At 36.9% G+C, this 18,497-nt stretch overlaps 1 protein-coding gene across 2 annotated transcripts in view; it reads left to right on the forward strand.

The window, feature by feature from the left end:
• The first annotated feature begins 303 nt into the window (after nt 1-303).
• CFH (complement factor H) overlaps nt 304-18,497 on the forward strand; it is a 60,396-nt gene continuing 42,202 nt past the window's right edge. The window contains exons 1-5 of one of the 2 annotated variants that reach the window (XM_008268715.5): nt 304-610; nt 11,596-11,781; nt 12,118-12,223; nt 14,852-14,928; nt 16,576-16,764. In XM_008268715.5, the coding sequence (XP_008266937.3) occupies nt 553-610; nt 11,596-11,781; nt 12,118-12,223; nt 14,852-14,928; nt 16,576-16,764 (616 nt within the window). In that variant the 5' untranslated portion in view covers nt 304-552. Of the gene's footprint in view, nt 611-2,022; nt 2,083-11,595; nt 11,782-12,117; nt 12,224-14,851; nt 14,929-16,575; nt 16,765-18,497 lie in introns of those variants that run through there. The other variant, XM_089312024.1, reaches the window with a different exon arrangement.

The raw sequence follows: 18,497 nt of genomic DNA on the forward strand, positions 1-18,497 counted from the left end.
AGAGCTGGATCAGAAGTGGAGCAGCTGAGACTTGAATTGGCATTGATAAGGGATGCTGGCACTTCAGGCGGTGGCTTTTACACACTTAGCCACAGCACCAGCCCCTGTAAGTGATTTTTAAGAGCTTCATTAGTTTTCATTTTGAGGCTTACACACAATAGACCTGAAATGACCGAGTAATCAAGGGTTCATTAAACCCAGAGTATATCACCTGTTGCTACTTTGCACATTCCAAGAACCTGAGCTTGTTCCAAAGGAGAACATAGCCCAGTGTACAAAAGAACAAATCAGAAAGCAGATTATAGCATTAACACTCCTTGTGAAGCCAGTGAGAACTGGGATCAAACTCTGGCACTGCTGAGCTTGTGGCTGAGGTTTCATTTACTTTGCAAAAGTTTCTGATGGGCGGGGCATCAACCCCTTATTTCCTAAGCTGTGTTTCAACTTCCTTTTGGAGCAAATACTTTCTGCACTAATTTCAGTTTTCAGCAGAGGGAAGCTAGACGGAGTAAGCAGTGTCAGCTCATCAATGTATCACTAAAGCTCCCCAAAATGAGACTTCCGGCAAAGGTGCTCTGGTTTGTGATATGCACTGTCTGTGTAGCACAAGGTAAGGTTTAAAAGGGAGACCTTTTTCCACTGCTTTATTATGAAACATTTGCTAGTCATGCTTTTTACATTGGTAATAAAATTTTGGTCTAGAATATGTGATTTAACTACTAGTCTGTAGCTTAGCGTTTGTGTGACTTTTAATATTGTTAAGTTTAAAAAATAAAAGTAACTCATTTGAATGCTATATATGATTATTTCTTATAATTTTATTTAATGTAAAGTTTAAAAACGTTTTAATGAATGTTTTTGAAAACTACAATTTGGCATAATGGTTTCCTTTGCAACTATTATACAAAGTAATTTACTGTTTATGTTTAGAAGTTTCACCAAATGCTTTAAGTGAGTCACATGCTTCTTAACATTTTAAAAACACTTCAAATTGATGAATAATTGAATTTATTTAAGATTTAATTTTAACTTTTTCAAAGAAAAGTATATTTATAACTTACAATTGATATTGCCATAGTCTTAAAAGTCTTACAGAGAGGCATTCCATGTATTCTTATAATGAAAATACCATTTTAGGTTGAAATGCACTTGAATATACAATATTTGTAGTATTTAAATTGTTTTTTCCAGGTAATTTTTAAAAGCCAAAATTCAAGTATAATTAAAATAAGTTCAAACAAAGTAGAATTTGAGATATTATTAAAATAGAGTGCTACAAAATATATGAGATAATTAAATAATAATGATGTAAACGCCTTTACATAATTGATTCCAGCTGACTTGTTCCAGTTGTATTTGATTTTTCATCAGTGTGCTTAGATGTGCTATCAGTTCCTGCTGGTGAACTGAGCAATAGCACACTATACTTGTAGTAAAAATAATAACAAAGCTTATTATTTCCTAACAGATAAGCTTCAGTGATTAAGGTAATGCTGAGGTTAGCCTTATAATTTTCAGAAAATGCACGTAACGCACAGGCCAGCCAAGAAAAACATTCCATGAGTTTTTAGTGGAAATGGAACTCCTATCTGATCCCTTGTTGGCTAAGTAGTCTAAGAAACTAAACTACCTTGAGATTTCAATCAGTTTCAACAGTTTACCATACCTAACAGAAAGGTATTCAAAACCTTGATAGTTTAAAACTAAAAACCAGGTACTGCAACATTTGCTTCTGGTTTTGTATGCCACGTTGAACATTGAATATCACATTGAGAAACTATGAAAGACTATCTGCTTACCCCAATCAGACATAACACTGTTTCATTTCACAATTTGCTACAGCCCTGTTAAGAGTAAACATGATTCAAAAAATACTGTTCATTACTAAAGAAGAATAGCCAACAGGAAGAACTTATAAACTCAGCTTGGCTTGTTTTTTTCCTGTGTAATACGTGGGGGAACAGTTGGAGCTTTTAGATGCAATGCATTGTCTGCATTCACATTCCTTTTTGTGCAGGAACATTACTTGCTCCCTCCTGTAAATGTCCTGGCTCAAAGGAGTCGCCTGCTACTAAAAACTGGGTGAGATTTATTTACAGGACAAAGTTTAAACCAACACTTCCGCAGCCAAACTACACAGTTTCAGCTTTTTGGAACCTATTATGATCAAGTTGCATTAAGTAGATCTTTTAGATTTAGGGTCTAATAATTGTATACTATATAAAATTACACCACAGAAATTCCAGAATGATTAACGTGAATAAATAAAACCTTGCCAAAACCTGTCCGAGTAAATCCTACTTCTGTTGCTTAAGGATGTTTACTGATGTTGGAGGTTTGATGGCCAATAATGTCTTTCAGACCACATGTTACATTGTAGACTAAAGATTGAGTGATTCCATTTCACTTACAGAAAAAAATCATTTTGTTATATATTATATTGTTTCAAGTACGATATAGCTTCAAATTTGAGTTAATTCTACATGAAAAATTAATTTTATAAATATTTTTAAAATAATTATAAGTCAATAGAAATTGTTCTTTATAAGGATATTATGTGACTGCTATATATCATTGTCTAGTTCAGAAAACTGGTGATGATTTATTATCCTAAATTTTGTTCTAATTTCAATGTGATAAATAAGAATTCTTTTTCTTTCTCCCTAAACACTTGTATTTTCAGAGTAGTGTGGTATTTATATGATGTGACTTAGAGTTGTTCAGTGTCCCAACTGCCTTTTTTTTTTAACTTTTATTTAATGAATATAAATTTCCAAAGTACAGCTTATGGATTACAATGGCTCCCCCCGCCCCCATAACTTCCCTCCCACCCGCAACCCTCCCCTTTCCCGCTCTCTCTCCCCTTCCATTCACATCAAGATTCATTTTCAATTCTCTTTATATACAGAAGATCAGTTTAGCATATATTAAGTAAAGATTTCAACAGTTTGCACCCACATAGAAACACAAAGTGAAAAATACTGTTTGAGTATTAGCTATAGCATTAAATCACAATGTACAGCACATTAAGGACAGAAATCCTACATGAGGAGTAAGTGCACAGTGACTCCTGTTTTTGACTTAACAAATTGACACTCTTGTTTATGGCATCAGTAATCACCCTAGGCTCTTGTCATGAGTTGCCAAGGCTATGGAAGCCTTTTGAGTTCACCAACTCTGATCATACTTAGACAAGGTCATAGTCAAAGTGGAAGTTCTCTCCTCCCTTCAGAGAAAGGTACCTCCTTCTTTGATGCCCAGTTGCCTTTAGTATCTTCTCTCCTGCTATTTAGTTTCCATGTTGATATTACCGTAAATTCAACCAACCTGTAATTTACATGCAATGACAAACACTCTGCATAAATACGTAAGGGAGGTTAAATGCAGTTAATTCACTATAATTTACTGTGAATTATTATAATAATCTAAAAACTTCCACACAATAATTTTAGGGTAGAAGGATGATGAAGAGGATAAGAGGAACAAGACGACATGATTGTGTAAGATGAGGTATTTCTAAGTAAAATAGCTCTGATGCCTGAAATGCTACAGCGAGTACTATGGGAAGAGGTAGAAAAATTGCCCACAGGAATGGCACAGGAGTGACAGGTGTACCAAGACAGGCTTTGCTTATTTTAACTAAGCATATCCTGGGAATGCATATGCTACAATTTTTGAAACATTTAAGTATTGTAAACTAAAATAATTCTAAAGTAGAAGTAAGTTCCCAAATGTAAGTAGAAAAGGATGGTAAAATATCCTTTATTTTTGCGTTTGTTTGCTAAGGGGTAAGCCAAAGGCTTCATAGATTACTTTTATTTGCTCAGTCCCTGTTATGCAGTCTTTGCCAGTTTCCTTCTTCCCCCGATGTCTCCTCTTCCTGCCCTACTCCTACACCATCCACCAGCTGCCCAGGATTGAGATCCTGCCAAGGAACTCTACCTTGTGCTCCTTTAACTAGGGGTGTACCTTACCTATTTCTTAGCAACCTTAACAAGTGCTCAGAACAGAGTGCATGGAAAGGGCATGATATAATGGGGAGGCGGGGTGATAATTAAATTTGAGCATAAAATTATAAGGAGATATTATAAAAATGGCCCAGAGAGAGTAAAGTAACTAAACAGAAATAAAATACAAAATTTTAAAAAAAGGAAAAAATGATTTGACACAGTTCTTTTAACATTTTGGAGTGCCAAGATTCTCATAAACCTAGTCAACAGAAAATGTAATAGCTTAAAAAAAGTCCTATAGAAATGTCTCTTCAGAAAATCTTTTTTTTTTTTAAAAAAAAGATTTATTTATTTATTTGAAAGGCAGAGACACAATGAGGCAGAGGCAGAGAGAGAGAAAGAGAGGTGTTCCATCTGCTGGTTCACTTCCCAGATGGCTACAATGGACAAGCTAGGCCAACCTGAAGCCAGGATCAGGAGCTTCTTCCGGATCTCCCACAATGATGCAGGGGCCAAGCACTAGGGCCATCTTCTACTGCTTTCCCAGGACATAACAGAAAGCTGGAACAAAGTGGAGCAGCCAGGACTCCAACCGGCACCCATATAGGATGCCAGCACTGCAGGCGGCAGCTTTACTCACCTTGCCACAGTAGCAGCACCTCTTCAGAGATTCTTAGAAGTTTTTCTTTGGCTTAGATTCAAGTGATTCCGGACTTCAAACACTATAACATGAATTCAAACACATGACACACAGACCAGGTAGGCAACAGAGTTACAGATGTTAGAGTTTACTGAATTTGTGTAACAGAACTTTTAGGTGCATTAAACAGTAGTCCCCTGTCTTCTCCAGCTTTGTACATCTGACACTGTCTACTGTGCTCTTCCATCCGTAGTCCACAGATACGGAAATGTTTCAGCTAGTTCCGGTTTCTTTCACTGATCCATTTGCTTCTCTGTTTATCCACTTTTTGAGCGACTGCTAAAGTTTTTGTGGATGGATTTTTTTTGTTTTTTAATAGAAGCGTTACTTTAATAAAAATAATTTCAGTCACATAAATTGATAGGAAAACTTTTATTCTTTTGTGGCATTAAATTAATAAGAGCAAAGAAGCTAAATTTATCAAAATAGTAATATAGTTGTGGAAAATAGTTTTCTACTCACAATATTGTATAATTGCAACTCTACATGTGCAATTTAGTTAATTTATTTTTCCGGTAAACTGAACACCAGCAAGTTGGTCGGAATTTTGAATGTGAAAAACACACAGATCAGTTTATAATTAAACAAAGATTCACCATGTACAAATATGAGCAGGACATTTTTAAGACAAAAACGAAAACACACGGTTTTGGTGGTGGTGGTGGCAGGTATGTAGGAGGGAAGCTAGTTTTGTGATAGGGTATCAGCACCATCTAGTGGAATAAAATTATGTTTTCTAAAATTATAAAAATTAAAATAGTTCATGAGAAATCACATGCTACACAATTCACTAACACAATTGTGCTAAAACTTTATACAATCTTCAAAGGAAAACGAGTGTGTATGACAGCCCATGCAAGTATATTTCGTTTCATAAAATACAGGTTCACATTTTTGTTTTATGAAATGCTGTAAAACATTTTCAAATGGCTATGTTCCATCATGCAATTTTATCTAGCAGATTATTTTTCCCCACTTGGCTTTAAAATAAATTCAAGAATACAGTGATAAAACAATTTTTACTGTAAAATCAAGTAAGACAAGGAATTTCCCAATTAAAATAATAATTTTTTTTTTGACAGGCAGAGTGGACAGTGAGAGAGAGAGACAGAGAGAAAGGTCTTCCTTTGCCGTTCGTTCACCCTCCAACGGCCGCCGCGGCCGGCGCACCGCGCTGATCCGATGGCAGGAGCCAGGTGCTTCTCCTGATCTCCCATGGGATGCAGGGCCCAAGTACTCGGGCCATCCTCCACTGCACTCCCTGGCCACAGTAGAGAGCTGGCCTGAAAGAGGGGCAACCGGGACAGAATCCGGTGCCCCGACCGGGACTAGAACCCGGTGTGCCGGCGCTGCAAGGCGGAGGATTAGCCTAGTGAGCCGCAGCGCCGGCCTAAAATAATAATTTAACAAATATGTTTTAGATATGAGAAGTATCTCAAAATTTGTCATTTTTAAAAGTAATGTGAAGGGTTTTACAATGTAACCATTGCAATATCAGGGTAGTTATATCTAAATTCAGCAGTAGACACTATTAAAAACATTAATGACTGGGGTCCGTGCTATGGCTTAGCAGGGTAAGCCTCTTCCTGCAACACCAACATCCCATATGGATGCTGGTTTGAGACCCAGCTGATTCATTTCTGACCCATCTCCCTATTAATATGCCTGGAAAAGCAGAGGAAGACAGCCCCTGTATCCAAGTAGGAGACCTGAAAGAAGCTCCTGGTTCCTGGCTTTGGCCTGGCAAAGCCCCAGATGTTGCAGCCATTTGGGGAGTGAACCAGTGCATGGGAAAATCTCTGTTTCTCCTTGTTTCTCTGTAACTCTGGCTCTCAAATAAGTAAAAAATAAATCTTTTAAAAATCTCATTAACAAAATCAGTCAGCATAAGCTTAGAAATTAATTTTATGTGTTCTTTGTATCACTTTTTTCTTTTGCAAAAATGAGAATCATTATATATACTTTTTTGGGTAAAAAATTATAATTTATTGAAAAACTAAAAATAAGTTGCTGTATATAAATGATTTATTATTTTAATATTTTTAATCATGAAATATAGTACACACAACTGAATAAAATATGAATATACTATACTACAACTACTTAGAATCATACACTCAAGAAGAATATGCCCAGCATCCACAGAAAACTCATGAATTTCTTCCAGATCAATACACTTAAATTTTTTCTGGGGAAAAAATTTAACTTGATTTTTATGGTAATTACATTTTTTATTCATTAATAGTTCCATAACCTACATACACATCCTTAACATCCTTAGTAGGATAAATCTGTTCTTGAATTTTATATAGGGGCAATGATTCTATAATTGACACACCTTTGTACTTACTGTTACTTTCTGGGCACCTCAGTTTGTGGCATAGATTTTATTATTCCATTGAATACATATAACATCAATTCTTATCCCTTCAACCATTAGTGGACATTGGGTTTGTTTCCATTTTTGACTAAGAATTGTAGTGCTGTAATCATTGCCACACATGAAAGCTGACTCACGTATGAATAGGTTTTTAATCATATTCATAGGAATACAACTGCTGAGCAACAATCATTATAGATTTCTTATTTATACCTCCCACCCCCAAATTCATATGTCAAAACGTTAACCCACAAATAGGACAGTATTAGGAGGTGAGGCCTCCGGGATGTAATTAGGCTTTGATAAAGTCATGAGTGAAGGGAGCCATGATGAGATTAAGAAGAGGAACAGATTAGAACTCTGTCTCCTATTTTTCTCTCTCTGTAGGTCATGTGATGATACAAGAAAATGACAGTCATCCGCAAACATTTAGATGGCCTTCACCAGGGTCCAACCAGGCTCCTTCCTAGGCTCCAGAAATATAATAAATAACATTTGAGTTGTTTGAGCCACCCAGCCTATGGTATTTTCATTATTGCTACTCCAGCTAAAAAACAGTGTACATGTTCAATTTCTATTCTGATGTGAGGGCTTCCTTCCCATCAGGAATTCTCCATGTTTCACATTCTTTTCAAAGGTTGAGATTTTTAGACTTTTAAACATTTTTGCTATTGTCATTTTTCCCCCCAAAATGTGACTTATTATGGTTTTAATTTTCATTTTTTTAGTTTAAGTAATTTTGTTTTTGAAAGGCAGAATTAGACAGTGAGAGAGAGAGACAGAGAGAAAGGTCTTCCTTTCCATTGGTTCACCCCCCAAATGGCCGCTATGGCCGGTGCTCTGTGCCGATCAGAAGCCAGGAGCCAGATGCTTCTCCTGGTCTCCCATGCGGGTGCAGGGCCCAAGCACTTGGGCCATCCTCCACTGACTTCCCGGGCCACAGCAGAGAGCTGGACTGGAAGAAGAGCAACTGGGACTAGAACCTGGGGTGCCGGTGCTGCAGGTGGAAGATTAGCCAAGTGAGCCACGGCGCCGGCCAATTTAAGTAATTTTTGAAAAGATTTTATTTATTTATTTGAGAGGTAGAGTTACAGACACAGAGAGACAGAAAGCTCTTCCACCTACTAGCTTACTTCCCAAATGGCCACAATGATCGGAGCTGGGCAGATCTGAAGCCAGGAGCCAGGAGCTTCTTCAGGGTCTCCCAAGCGGGTGCAGGGACCCGTCTTCCACTTCTTTCCCAGACCATAGCAGAGAGCTGGATTGAAAGAGGAACAGCTGGGACTTGAACCGGCACCCATATAGGATGCCAGCGCTGCAGGAGGAGGCCTAGCCTATTGTGCCACAGTGCTGGCCCTGAGTAATTTTTTTTAAGTTTATTGATCACATGAGTTTTCTCTTTCATGAAAGACTTGCTCAACCTTTTCTCTATTTTCCTCCTTTTGTGTGTGTGTGTGTGTTTACTAGTCTTGAAAAGTTTTAATAGCAAAGTTAGTTGTCATTGGTGACTTTGTAGAATGAGCTGGTGCAGCCAGTGTTTTCCTCCAAACTGTTATTTTCTTATAAATTTTGGTTATGAGACTGTAGATGTTTAAAAAACCTTCTGTGTCAGTTTTGATGAAGGTGTTTTTTTTTTTCAAGGAATTTGTCTATTTCATCAATATTTTTTAAATGCATTGACAAACAGCTATGTATAGTATTCTTTTTTTTTTTTTTTTTTTTTGACAGGCAGAGTGGACAGTGAGAGAGAGAGACAGAAAGGTCTTCCTTTGCCGTTGGTTCACCCTCCAATGGCCGCCGCGGCCGGCGCACCGCGCTGATCCGATGGCAGGAGCCAGGAGCCAGGTGCTTTTCCTGGTCTCCCATGGGGTGCAGGGCCCAAGCACCTGGGCCATCCTCCACTGCACTCCCTGGCCACAGCAGAGAGCTGGCCTGGAAGAGGGGCAACCGGGACAGAATCCGGCGCCCCGACCGGGACTAGAACCGGGTGTGCCAGCGCCGCAAGGCGGAGGATTAGCCTAGTGAGCCGCGGCGCCGGCCTGTATAGTATTCTAAAATAAGATTTCTAGGGATGTTCCATTTTTATTCCTGAATGTAATTATTTGAGCTTTCTCTTTTTTAAAAAATTTGATCAGTGTTTCCAGAATTTTGTCAATTTTATTTCTTATGAAAATATTTGTTTTTAAATTCATTTATATTTTATATGTATCATGTTTCATTTTATTTCTTTTCATTATTATCTGTTCATTAGTCTTTTTCCATAATTACAATTCTTTAGCTTTTTGAGCATTTTACCACCTCTTAAATTTTATCTTAGCTATAACATTTACATGATTTACAAACTTTATATTTAGAATTTTTTATATTGTTCACTTCAAAATATTTTCTCTCATTGTGATTTGTTCATTGACTCATTGGAAGTGATTTACTAGTTGGCAAACCCACTATTTTTTGTTGTCATTTTATTTTTTTTTGTAACATTCAGGGTCAGAGAATATATTTTATTTAATTTCAATATTTTAAAATTTATTGACTTACAGTATAACCCAATGTGACCTATTTTCATAAATCTTTGATGTGTTTCTGAAATATTTTAGGAATAATATTCTTTGTAAATTATATATTTTTCCCATTTTTAATATCCTTATGGATTTTTTTCTTGCTTCTCTCCCATCAATTATCAAGAGAAGTATACCAGATATGATTTTGGATTTGTCTCTTTCCATATATATTTGTGACTCTATTACAAGATGTTATATAACATTTTAATTTTTTTCTGATTAGCTAACTTTTCATCATTATGGAAAGACCTTTCTTTAACCCCTTTTCTTACTGAAACTTTTCCTATGAGACTTTGGGACAATTCTAGGCTTTAGCAGTGCACCATGATTCTGCACAAATTTTTAGATTCTGTCAAGCTAATCACCTCCGTAAGTTTTTCTTGTATTTTCTTCTTTCCCATTTGGGCAAAGCCTGACCTTCAATCTATATCCAGAGTTAGCAAACCTAGCCAGGCATGAAATTGCTGTAGAAATTGCTATATGTTTGGTTAAAGCAGGCCCATCCCACTTAGGTTTAGTTGTTTAATCGTTTTTGCTCATATAAGTTGCTTTAAACGCACATACATTCCAACAATTGTTTGTTCTTTTTTTTTTTTTTTTTTTTTTACAAAAAGGGTTTATTTATTTATTTGAAAAGCAGAGAGAGTGAGAGAGGGAGACAGACACAGAAACCTCCCATCCTCTGGTTTACTTCTCAAGTGCTAGCAATGGCTGGCACTTGTCCAGGCCAAAGCTAGGAGCTTGTAGTTCCATCTGAGTCTCCTGCATGAGTGGCAGGTGTCCAGTACTTGAATCATCTTCCACTGATTCCTTAGGCAAAGTAGCAGGGAACTGGATTGGAAGCTAGCAGCCAGGGCTAGAACTGCTGCTCCAACATAGACTGTCAGCATTGCTTAACCTGTTAGGCCACATGTTGGCCCAAATTTGCCATTCCTTTAGAATTTATACTATAAACCTATTGTGATCCATGTTATTCTATCCTATTTGAAGGTCACTAAATAATTTTGTATTATCAGGGGATATTTTATAAATAATTTTATCTACCTATAATGCAAATTATTCATCTCTTTGATTACTTATTTAATGACTAACTTCCCTTTCTAGAGAGTAAGCACTTTAAGAACAAATACTTTGTTTTATTCATTATTTTGTCTGCAGAACTTAGAACATGACCCAATAAATATTTTCCCAACCAAAGAAAAACAGTAGAATTGGTGCAATGTTAAGAATAATATTATTAAGAATAATATTATTGTTAATAATATTATTCTTAACATATTATTCTTTTTTTCTTTTTCTTTTTTTAACAGGCAGAGTTAGACAGTGAGAGAGAGAGAGACAGAGAGAAAGGTGTTCCTTTTCCGTTGGTTCACCCCCCAAATGGCCGCTATGGCTGGCGCACTGTGGCCAGCGTGTGGCACCCATCCAAAGCCAGGAGCCAGGTGCTTCCTCCTGGTCTTCCATGCGGGTGTAGGACCCAAGCACTTGGACCATCCTCCACTGCCTTCCCGGGCCACAGCAATGAGTTGGACTGGAAGAGGAGCAACTGGGACAGAATCTGGTGCCCCAACTTAGACTAGAACCCGGGGTGCTGGCGCCGCAGGTGGAGGATTAGCCTAGTGAGCCACGGCACCGGCCGCGTATTATTCTTAATAATATTAAAGTATATCCATTGATGTGGAAAATCATTTAGGTTATTTTTACAGAGCATACATTATTTAAATTATGCAGATTCTATTTTTATAGATGAAATGCACATTTTATGTATATTAAAACATATTTGGTTGGATCTATAACTATATGTGAGGTCTTCAAAAAAGTCCATGGAAAATATAAATTATGGATAAGCTATTCATGTATTTCAAAAATTTTTGCATCAAAATAAACATCTTTTAATTCCATTTTCATGAACATTTAGATGTAAACTCATATAGATTTTTTTAAAACTGGACTGCCTATTTTAATGGCTACTGTCAGCAGTTATTTTGTCTTTATTGTTTGCAGATTGTAAAGAACCTCCTCCAAAAAAAAATATAGAAATTCTGTCAGGTTCCTGGAATGAACAAACATACCCAGAGGGTACTCAGGCTGTTTATAAATGCCGACCTGGATACAGAACTCTTGGAACTATTGTGATGACATGCAGGAATGGAGAATGGGTGGCTGTTAACCCCGCAAGAGTGTGTCGGAGTAAGTACTTCAAACATTTATGACATTTACAAAACTTTTAATTAAGAAAATACTTGTATGTGACATTGTAGTAACACCTTCTGAATTATATCATCATTATCACCTAAATACAGAATAATACATCATTATTTTTGAAAAAAGGTAGTATTGCTCTAAAATCAAAAAAGGCATATATAGTTATATCTAATTATAAAATAATAGTTTTGTCATTTTCAATTTTCCTTATAGCCCGTGCTGTCCTTTACTATACTATCAATATACTTGTACCTCAACTCCTATACAAAATGTGTTTCCTATTTTACATATTAATATCATATACTTTTTTTTTCATTTTAGAAAAGCCCTGTGGACATCCTGGAGATACTCCCTTTGGATCTTTTCATCTTGCAGTAGGAAATGAGTTTGAATTTGGAGCAAAGGTTGTTTATACATGTAACGAGGGGTATGTAGTCAGTATAATAAAAGATTTATAATCGAAATAGTAAAATGACCTGTATTAATGTATACTTCTAATGTTATTGTATTTTTCTATGTACATTTTTATACTACTTGAATCCTTTAGAAGAAATTGTTGGATATTGCAGATACCTAATGATCATTGGTTCTTATGACTTTAGTCTTTCTTTGGTCACAACTGAGGGAGTTTTTTCAAATGCATTTTTAGCCCAACCATCAGTCCTTTCTGCTAACTTTACACACATAACCAAATAGGTTGAAACCACGTGAGTCTGAACTAATCAATTAGCTCTTCACTCTTCACTTATGAAATATTTTTTATTTGAGGCTAATTTTCCCCCTTTTGTCTTGACCTGACAAAGAAAGTGAAAACTCATATTTCTTCCACTTGATTCTCTCCATCTCATCATTCATAATATTTATAGCTTGATAAAAAAAATAGCTTGCACTTGCCTCTAACTTTCGGCTCTGTTTAAATGTTCTTCATCACCGTCATCTTGTGAGTTCTGTTATTGCTGCTCTGTAAGAGTTACTTTTTCTAACATTGAACTTGAGCCTCCAAAAGAATTACATGTCTGTCAATGAAATAGTCATTGGGCCATCTAGCATCAGCAAATTGAAAACTTTATACTATTTTAAATTTTACTGTGGTAGTGTTTAAGCTATCTGAGGGGAATTTTGTTGGGATGTTTGACTTATCTGTGGAAGCTGGTGGTGAGACAGGATTACTATACCCATGATTTCAGCCAGCCAGTTTATCCCTTTGGATCCCTTGCCCTCATCCACTGTTCCTTTTCTGGATATCTGTTTAGTTGAATGTCAGCTCTTTAGCAGGATATTCAGAATGACAATCTAGTTTTACCACCTGAGAGAAGGCAGTTTTGAGAACACAGTCTGTAAAAAGATTTTCAGCTGTTATGCCTGTGCGGGTTGCAGAAATGTGAGCTGTTACATTTTCCCAGCCACCAACATGTGAACTATGTCTGTCTCTTCCCTCCATGCCTATATGTCTATGGGCCTTGGGTAAATTCTGCAGAGTATCTGAAAGTGTTCTGGGGGGTACACAAGGAAATCTTTCTCTCTTGAAAGATGGCACATTCTGCCTTGAAGAGCTCGAAGATTGACATAATTATCAATAATTGTGTTTCCTCATAACAGAGACAAAGGATAAAAGCTTGACTTTAAGTCCTGTAATAACCTTTCTTCCCTTATGGAATTAGGAACAGATCAATGACAATAAAAAAGACAAGGCAATTTTTTGAGAGAAAATGTTCGTTTCATCTGTCAATGAGTTAAGTAGCTCTCACCTGCAGATGAAGGAAACAAATGTTCATGTAGAATTGTTTAGAATTTAATGAAAAATACTGTTTTCAAAAATATCTATCATTATCAAAATGTTTCCCTGTTATTTATTTTTTGAGAAAATGTTTTGTCCCTTAGTGTCCATTATAATATTGAGACAATGTTTTACCTTGTTCTGGAGCATCTGACAATGATGGCACATTTTGTGCCAGCCCCAAGGATCTTGTATTCAAATAGAGCATTTTAGATTTGAAGAGCTGTCTTGACAGGCTACAGCAATTAGATATGTTCAATATTAGTTGGGTGGGATAGCCAGATTTGATTCAGTGAACACAGTCGGGAAAGGAACTGTAGGAAAAAGATGGAGACAAGTATTGAAAATAAACCACACACTAAGAATGATTGGCTAGTACTTTATTTTTATTATATAAAGACTAAAATGTCAACAAAATAGAATTATGGAGGGAAGAAATATGGGAAAACACATTTTTAGCTATTTCTTACCATTATTCTTTTAGTTTTGGTTTTGGTTATTGTTTATGGAGGCTATTATATTATTGAAGGTATTTAATCACATTGACTCAATGAAAAAAATAAGAGTACTGTGCATAAGACAATAATGAGTTTGTCATGAACTAAATATTATGATGATTTCAAATCCATAGACCAGAGGCCTTGCAAGCCTTTCAAAAGAAGGAAATTTAAGAAAGAGAAAGAAGAAATTTTGGAAATCTAAGACAGAAAAGGGGAGGAAGGAAGGAAACAGAGAGGGATGCAATAAATGAACAAAGGGAAAATAAAGGAAGAAAATAGGAAAAAATGAAAATGCATATACTGTTAATTTTCCTTGAAATGGAGTTTCTGGACATTCAAAATGGCATTAAGCTTTAAACTGCATTTAAGGCACTGGTGCTGTGGCTCAGTGGGTTAAAGCTGTGGGTTAAGCCTCTGTCTGCAATGCCTGCATCCCATATGGGCGCCAGTTTGAGATCCAGCTGCTCCACTTCCAATCCAGCTTCCTGCTAATAATGTGCCTAGGAGAGCAGCAGAGGATGGCCCAAGTGCGTGAGTCCTTGCACCCCCACACGGGAGACCTGGAGGAAGCTCCTGGCTTCTGACTTCAGCCTGGGCCAGTCCTAGCTGTTGTAGCCATTTGGGGGAGTGAATCAGCAGATGTAGGATCTCTCTGTCTCTCTTCTTCCTCTGTAGCTCTGCCTTTCAAATAACTAGATAAATTTAAAAAAAAAATGGTTTACTTAAGCACACATTAGCTGATTGCTGTGGTTTGTTTGTTTACTTTTTGGATTCTTAGGTATAGAATGTTAGGTGACATTGACTACCGGGAATGTGCGGTAGATGGATGGACCAATGATATTCCTTTATGTGAAGGTAGGTATGACATTGATTTATAAGGTATATTGAAATGTCTAAAACAATTGAGGTTTTCAAAATATCAAACATTAAAATGAAAGTCTGTAATTTCTTTTCAAATTATTTTTATGGTTTCTGGTAGAGTACAGAGTAGGTATCTCACCCTCTTAATTGCCACATTATTTCGTGTTTCCATAAACAAACAGAAATAAAGCCAGATCTGATTGAATTGTCAAAGTATTAGACATTATGAAATCTAAAATTCATTGTTCTTTACCCTGGGATCCTAACCATGAGAAAGTCATACAAATATCAGTGGGCAAATGAAGATCAGAATTTCAGCTGCCCAAATTTAGGACCCAATGCAAGCATCCGAAATTGAGAAGATGGTTGAGATCTCTCCCCGCTCCCTACAAAGGGAAGCTTTCCGGTGGTCTTAGTTTTACTGAAAAGACAGGGAAAAAAAGAGAGCTCTAATTTTTTTATTGATCTGTAAAACAAACAATGTGCATGAGAAAATATAGATTCTGTTTCCAAGTGTTGAATAAATAATCCAATTTCTAGTCATTTTAGAAATAGATCAATCAGAATAGTATTTCTTGGTCACATGGTAAGTAGTAAGTGGAGAAAGAGAAAGCAGTAGGGAAGAAAAAATGTGATGATCACTCAAAACAACTAAATGGTGAATGGAATATTTTTTCTATGGAAATGAGATGAAAGAGGTAAATGTTCTAGAGAACATCTTCACTGAAATCACCTGGGATGCTTGTTAAAAACTGAGATTTTTGGTTATTAAAATGGACTTATTTAGTCAGAATCTTTGGAGTGATTTGTCAGGAAGATACTCCTAGAATTTACATCTTAACAAGCATCAGGATCATTTGCAATAACATAAAGTTTGAATTTCAACTTTAGAGAAAATGGAAAATTCTTAGTAAAATCAAAAGAAGTACTCAAAGTAATCTACCACTGCTGTGGACAAGGAAGGAAAATTAAGGGCAAATTTCTCTGTTAAAATAAATGTTACCATAAAATTTGCTTTTAACTCTTTTAGGAACGCTCATGATTTTATTATTTATTTATTTATTTATTTTGACAGATAGAGATAGACAGTGAGAGAGAGAGAGAAAGAGAGAAAGGTCTTCCTTCCATTGGTTCACCCCCAAAATGGCCGCTATGGCCGGTGCTGCACTATATATATATATATATATATATACTTTTTTTTTTTTGACAGGCAGAGTTAGTGAGAGAGAGAGACAGAGAGAAAGGTCTTCCTTCCGTTGGTTCACCCCCAAAATGGCTGCTACGGCCCACACGGCCAGCACGCTGCGCTGATCTGAAGCCAGGAGCCAGGTGCTTCCTCCTGGTCTCCTATGCGGGTTCAGGGCCCAAGCACTTGGGCCATCCTCCATTGCCTTCTCGGGCCACAGCAGAGAGCTGGACTAGAAGAGGAGCAACTGGGACTAGAACCTGGTGCCCATATGGGATGCTGGTGCCGCAGGTGGAGGATTAGCCAAGTGAGCCACGGCGCCGGCCCCTTGCTGATGATTTTATTTATACACATTTTTCAAGATGAAGTGTTTAAATTTTATTATTATTTATATTTATATGTAATATATATTTATTTATAAAGTATTTATTAGAAACTTACATTTATCTTTTCAGTTGTCAAGTGCTTGCCAGTGAAAGAACCAGAGAATGGGAAAATTATCAGTGAATTGGAACCAGACCAGGAATATTTCTTTGGACAAGTAATACAGTTTGAATGTAATTCAGGCTTCAAACTCGATGGAGATAAGCAAATACATTGCTCAGAAAATGGTATTTGGAGTGGAATAAAACCACAATGTGTAGGTAAGATATATTTACTATTTTTAATTTTTTGAATATTTTTAGTTTTTTTTTTGAAAATATATATTTCAAAACATTATCCAATCTAGAGAATATAAAAATACTAATAACAGCAAATGGTTGTCAAGCACTTACTCTTTCTCTATAACTGATTTAAACTCTTTGTGAGTGTCATCTCCTTTTACCTTCAAAACAACTCCCTAATTTATGTACTCTGATCATTTCTATTTTATAATTGAAGAAACTAGGATACAAGAAGTTTAATCATGTGCCCTAGATTACCATGAGATAGAGTTAAGATTCAAACCTAGGTTCTCAGACACTGACGTTCATGCTTGAACTATGATTACATCATAGCTGGCTCTGACAGGTGGAAACAGAATGCTAAGCCCCTCCTGCAAGTTGTAGTACTGACTTCCAGAACATACCTTTGTGGCTTTTTTGTTTTGTTTTTAGTTTTTAAAGCCAAGCATTCATTATTTATTTCCACTGATGCATTATGATGACATTCTATTTTTAAAGATTTATTTTATTTTATTTATATGAAAGACAGAGTTACAGAGAGAGGGAGAGACAGAGAGAGGTCTTCCATCTGCTGGTTCACTCCAGATGGCCACAATGGCTGGAGCTGCGTCCAGCTGAAGCTAGGGGCCAGGAGCTTCTTCTAGGTCTCCGACGTGGGTGCAGGGGCCCAAGGACATGAGCCATCTTCTGCTGCTATCCCAGGCCAGAGCAGAGAGCTGGATTGGAAGAGGAGTAGCTGGGACTATAACCAGTGCCCATGTGGGATGCCAGTACTTCAGGCCAGGGCTTCAACCCACTGCACCACAGTGCCAGCCCCGACATTCTATTTATTTATTTATTTTTGACAGGTAGAGTTATAGACAATGAGAGAGAGAGAGAGAGAGAGAGACAGAGAGAAAGATCTTCCTTCTGTTGGTTCACTCCCCAAATGGCCACCAAAGCCGGCGCTGCGCCAATCTGAAGCCAGGAGCCAGGTGCTTCCTCCTGGTCTCCCAGGCAGGTGCAGGGGCCCAAGCCCTTGGGCCATTCTCCACTGCCCTCCTGGGCCACTGCAGAGAGCTGGGCTGGAAGAGGAGCAACCGGGACTAGAATCCAGTGCCCAGATGGAATGCCAGTGACACAGGCAGAGGATTAACCAAGTAATCCACGGCACCGGCCCCCTATTTTTTAATGAACACTTCTAAGAAGTGGCCTTGCTTTATATTTGCATGGCAAATTTCATATAAATATTGCTGAATTTAACCAAATAAATCTTTGACTTTTAAAAAAGTCTGTACTAAACAATAAGTCAAGATTTATTTAGTCATCATATTGCTGGCCTATCAATTATAATCGATTGATCTTGGCTTTGGTATTGAATGTCATTGACAATTTGTTTAATAGCACCAAACTTCATTTCACCAATACATGTTTGACAGAAATTTCTGTTCTAATTCACTGTTAACATTGTATAAAATCTCCAGATTATTTGGACTTTCTAGAGCCAGTCTACCTGATGGTGAGATACAGAGAAAAGCATTTTTCTTCCTAAGAATTTTTTCTAACAAAATTACTTCTTTCTGTTAGTGGTTAACAAAGCAAATACCATATTCTTGAAAAGTTTGTAGATATTTATGTGCTTAAAACTAGATTTCTGTGGCTAGTGAAATCTTGCTAGAATAGCTGCAGCCTTGGGTAAGTCTAAAAGGAAGAATGAGTTTTTTAAGAGGAAG

This window comes from Oryctolagus cuniculus, chromosome 13 (assembly GCF_051225735.1).
Source record: "Oryctolagus cuniculus isolate XC-2025 breed Fujian yellow rabbit chromosome 13, ASM5122573v1, whole genome shotgun sequence".
Classification (NCBI taxonomy): Eukaryota; Metazoa; Chordata; class Mammalia; order Lagomorpha; family Leporidae; genus Oryctolagus; species Oryctolagus cuniculus.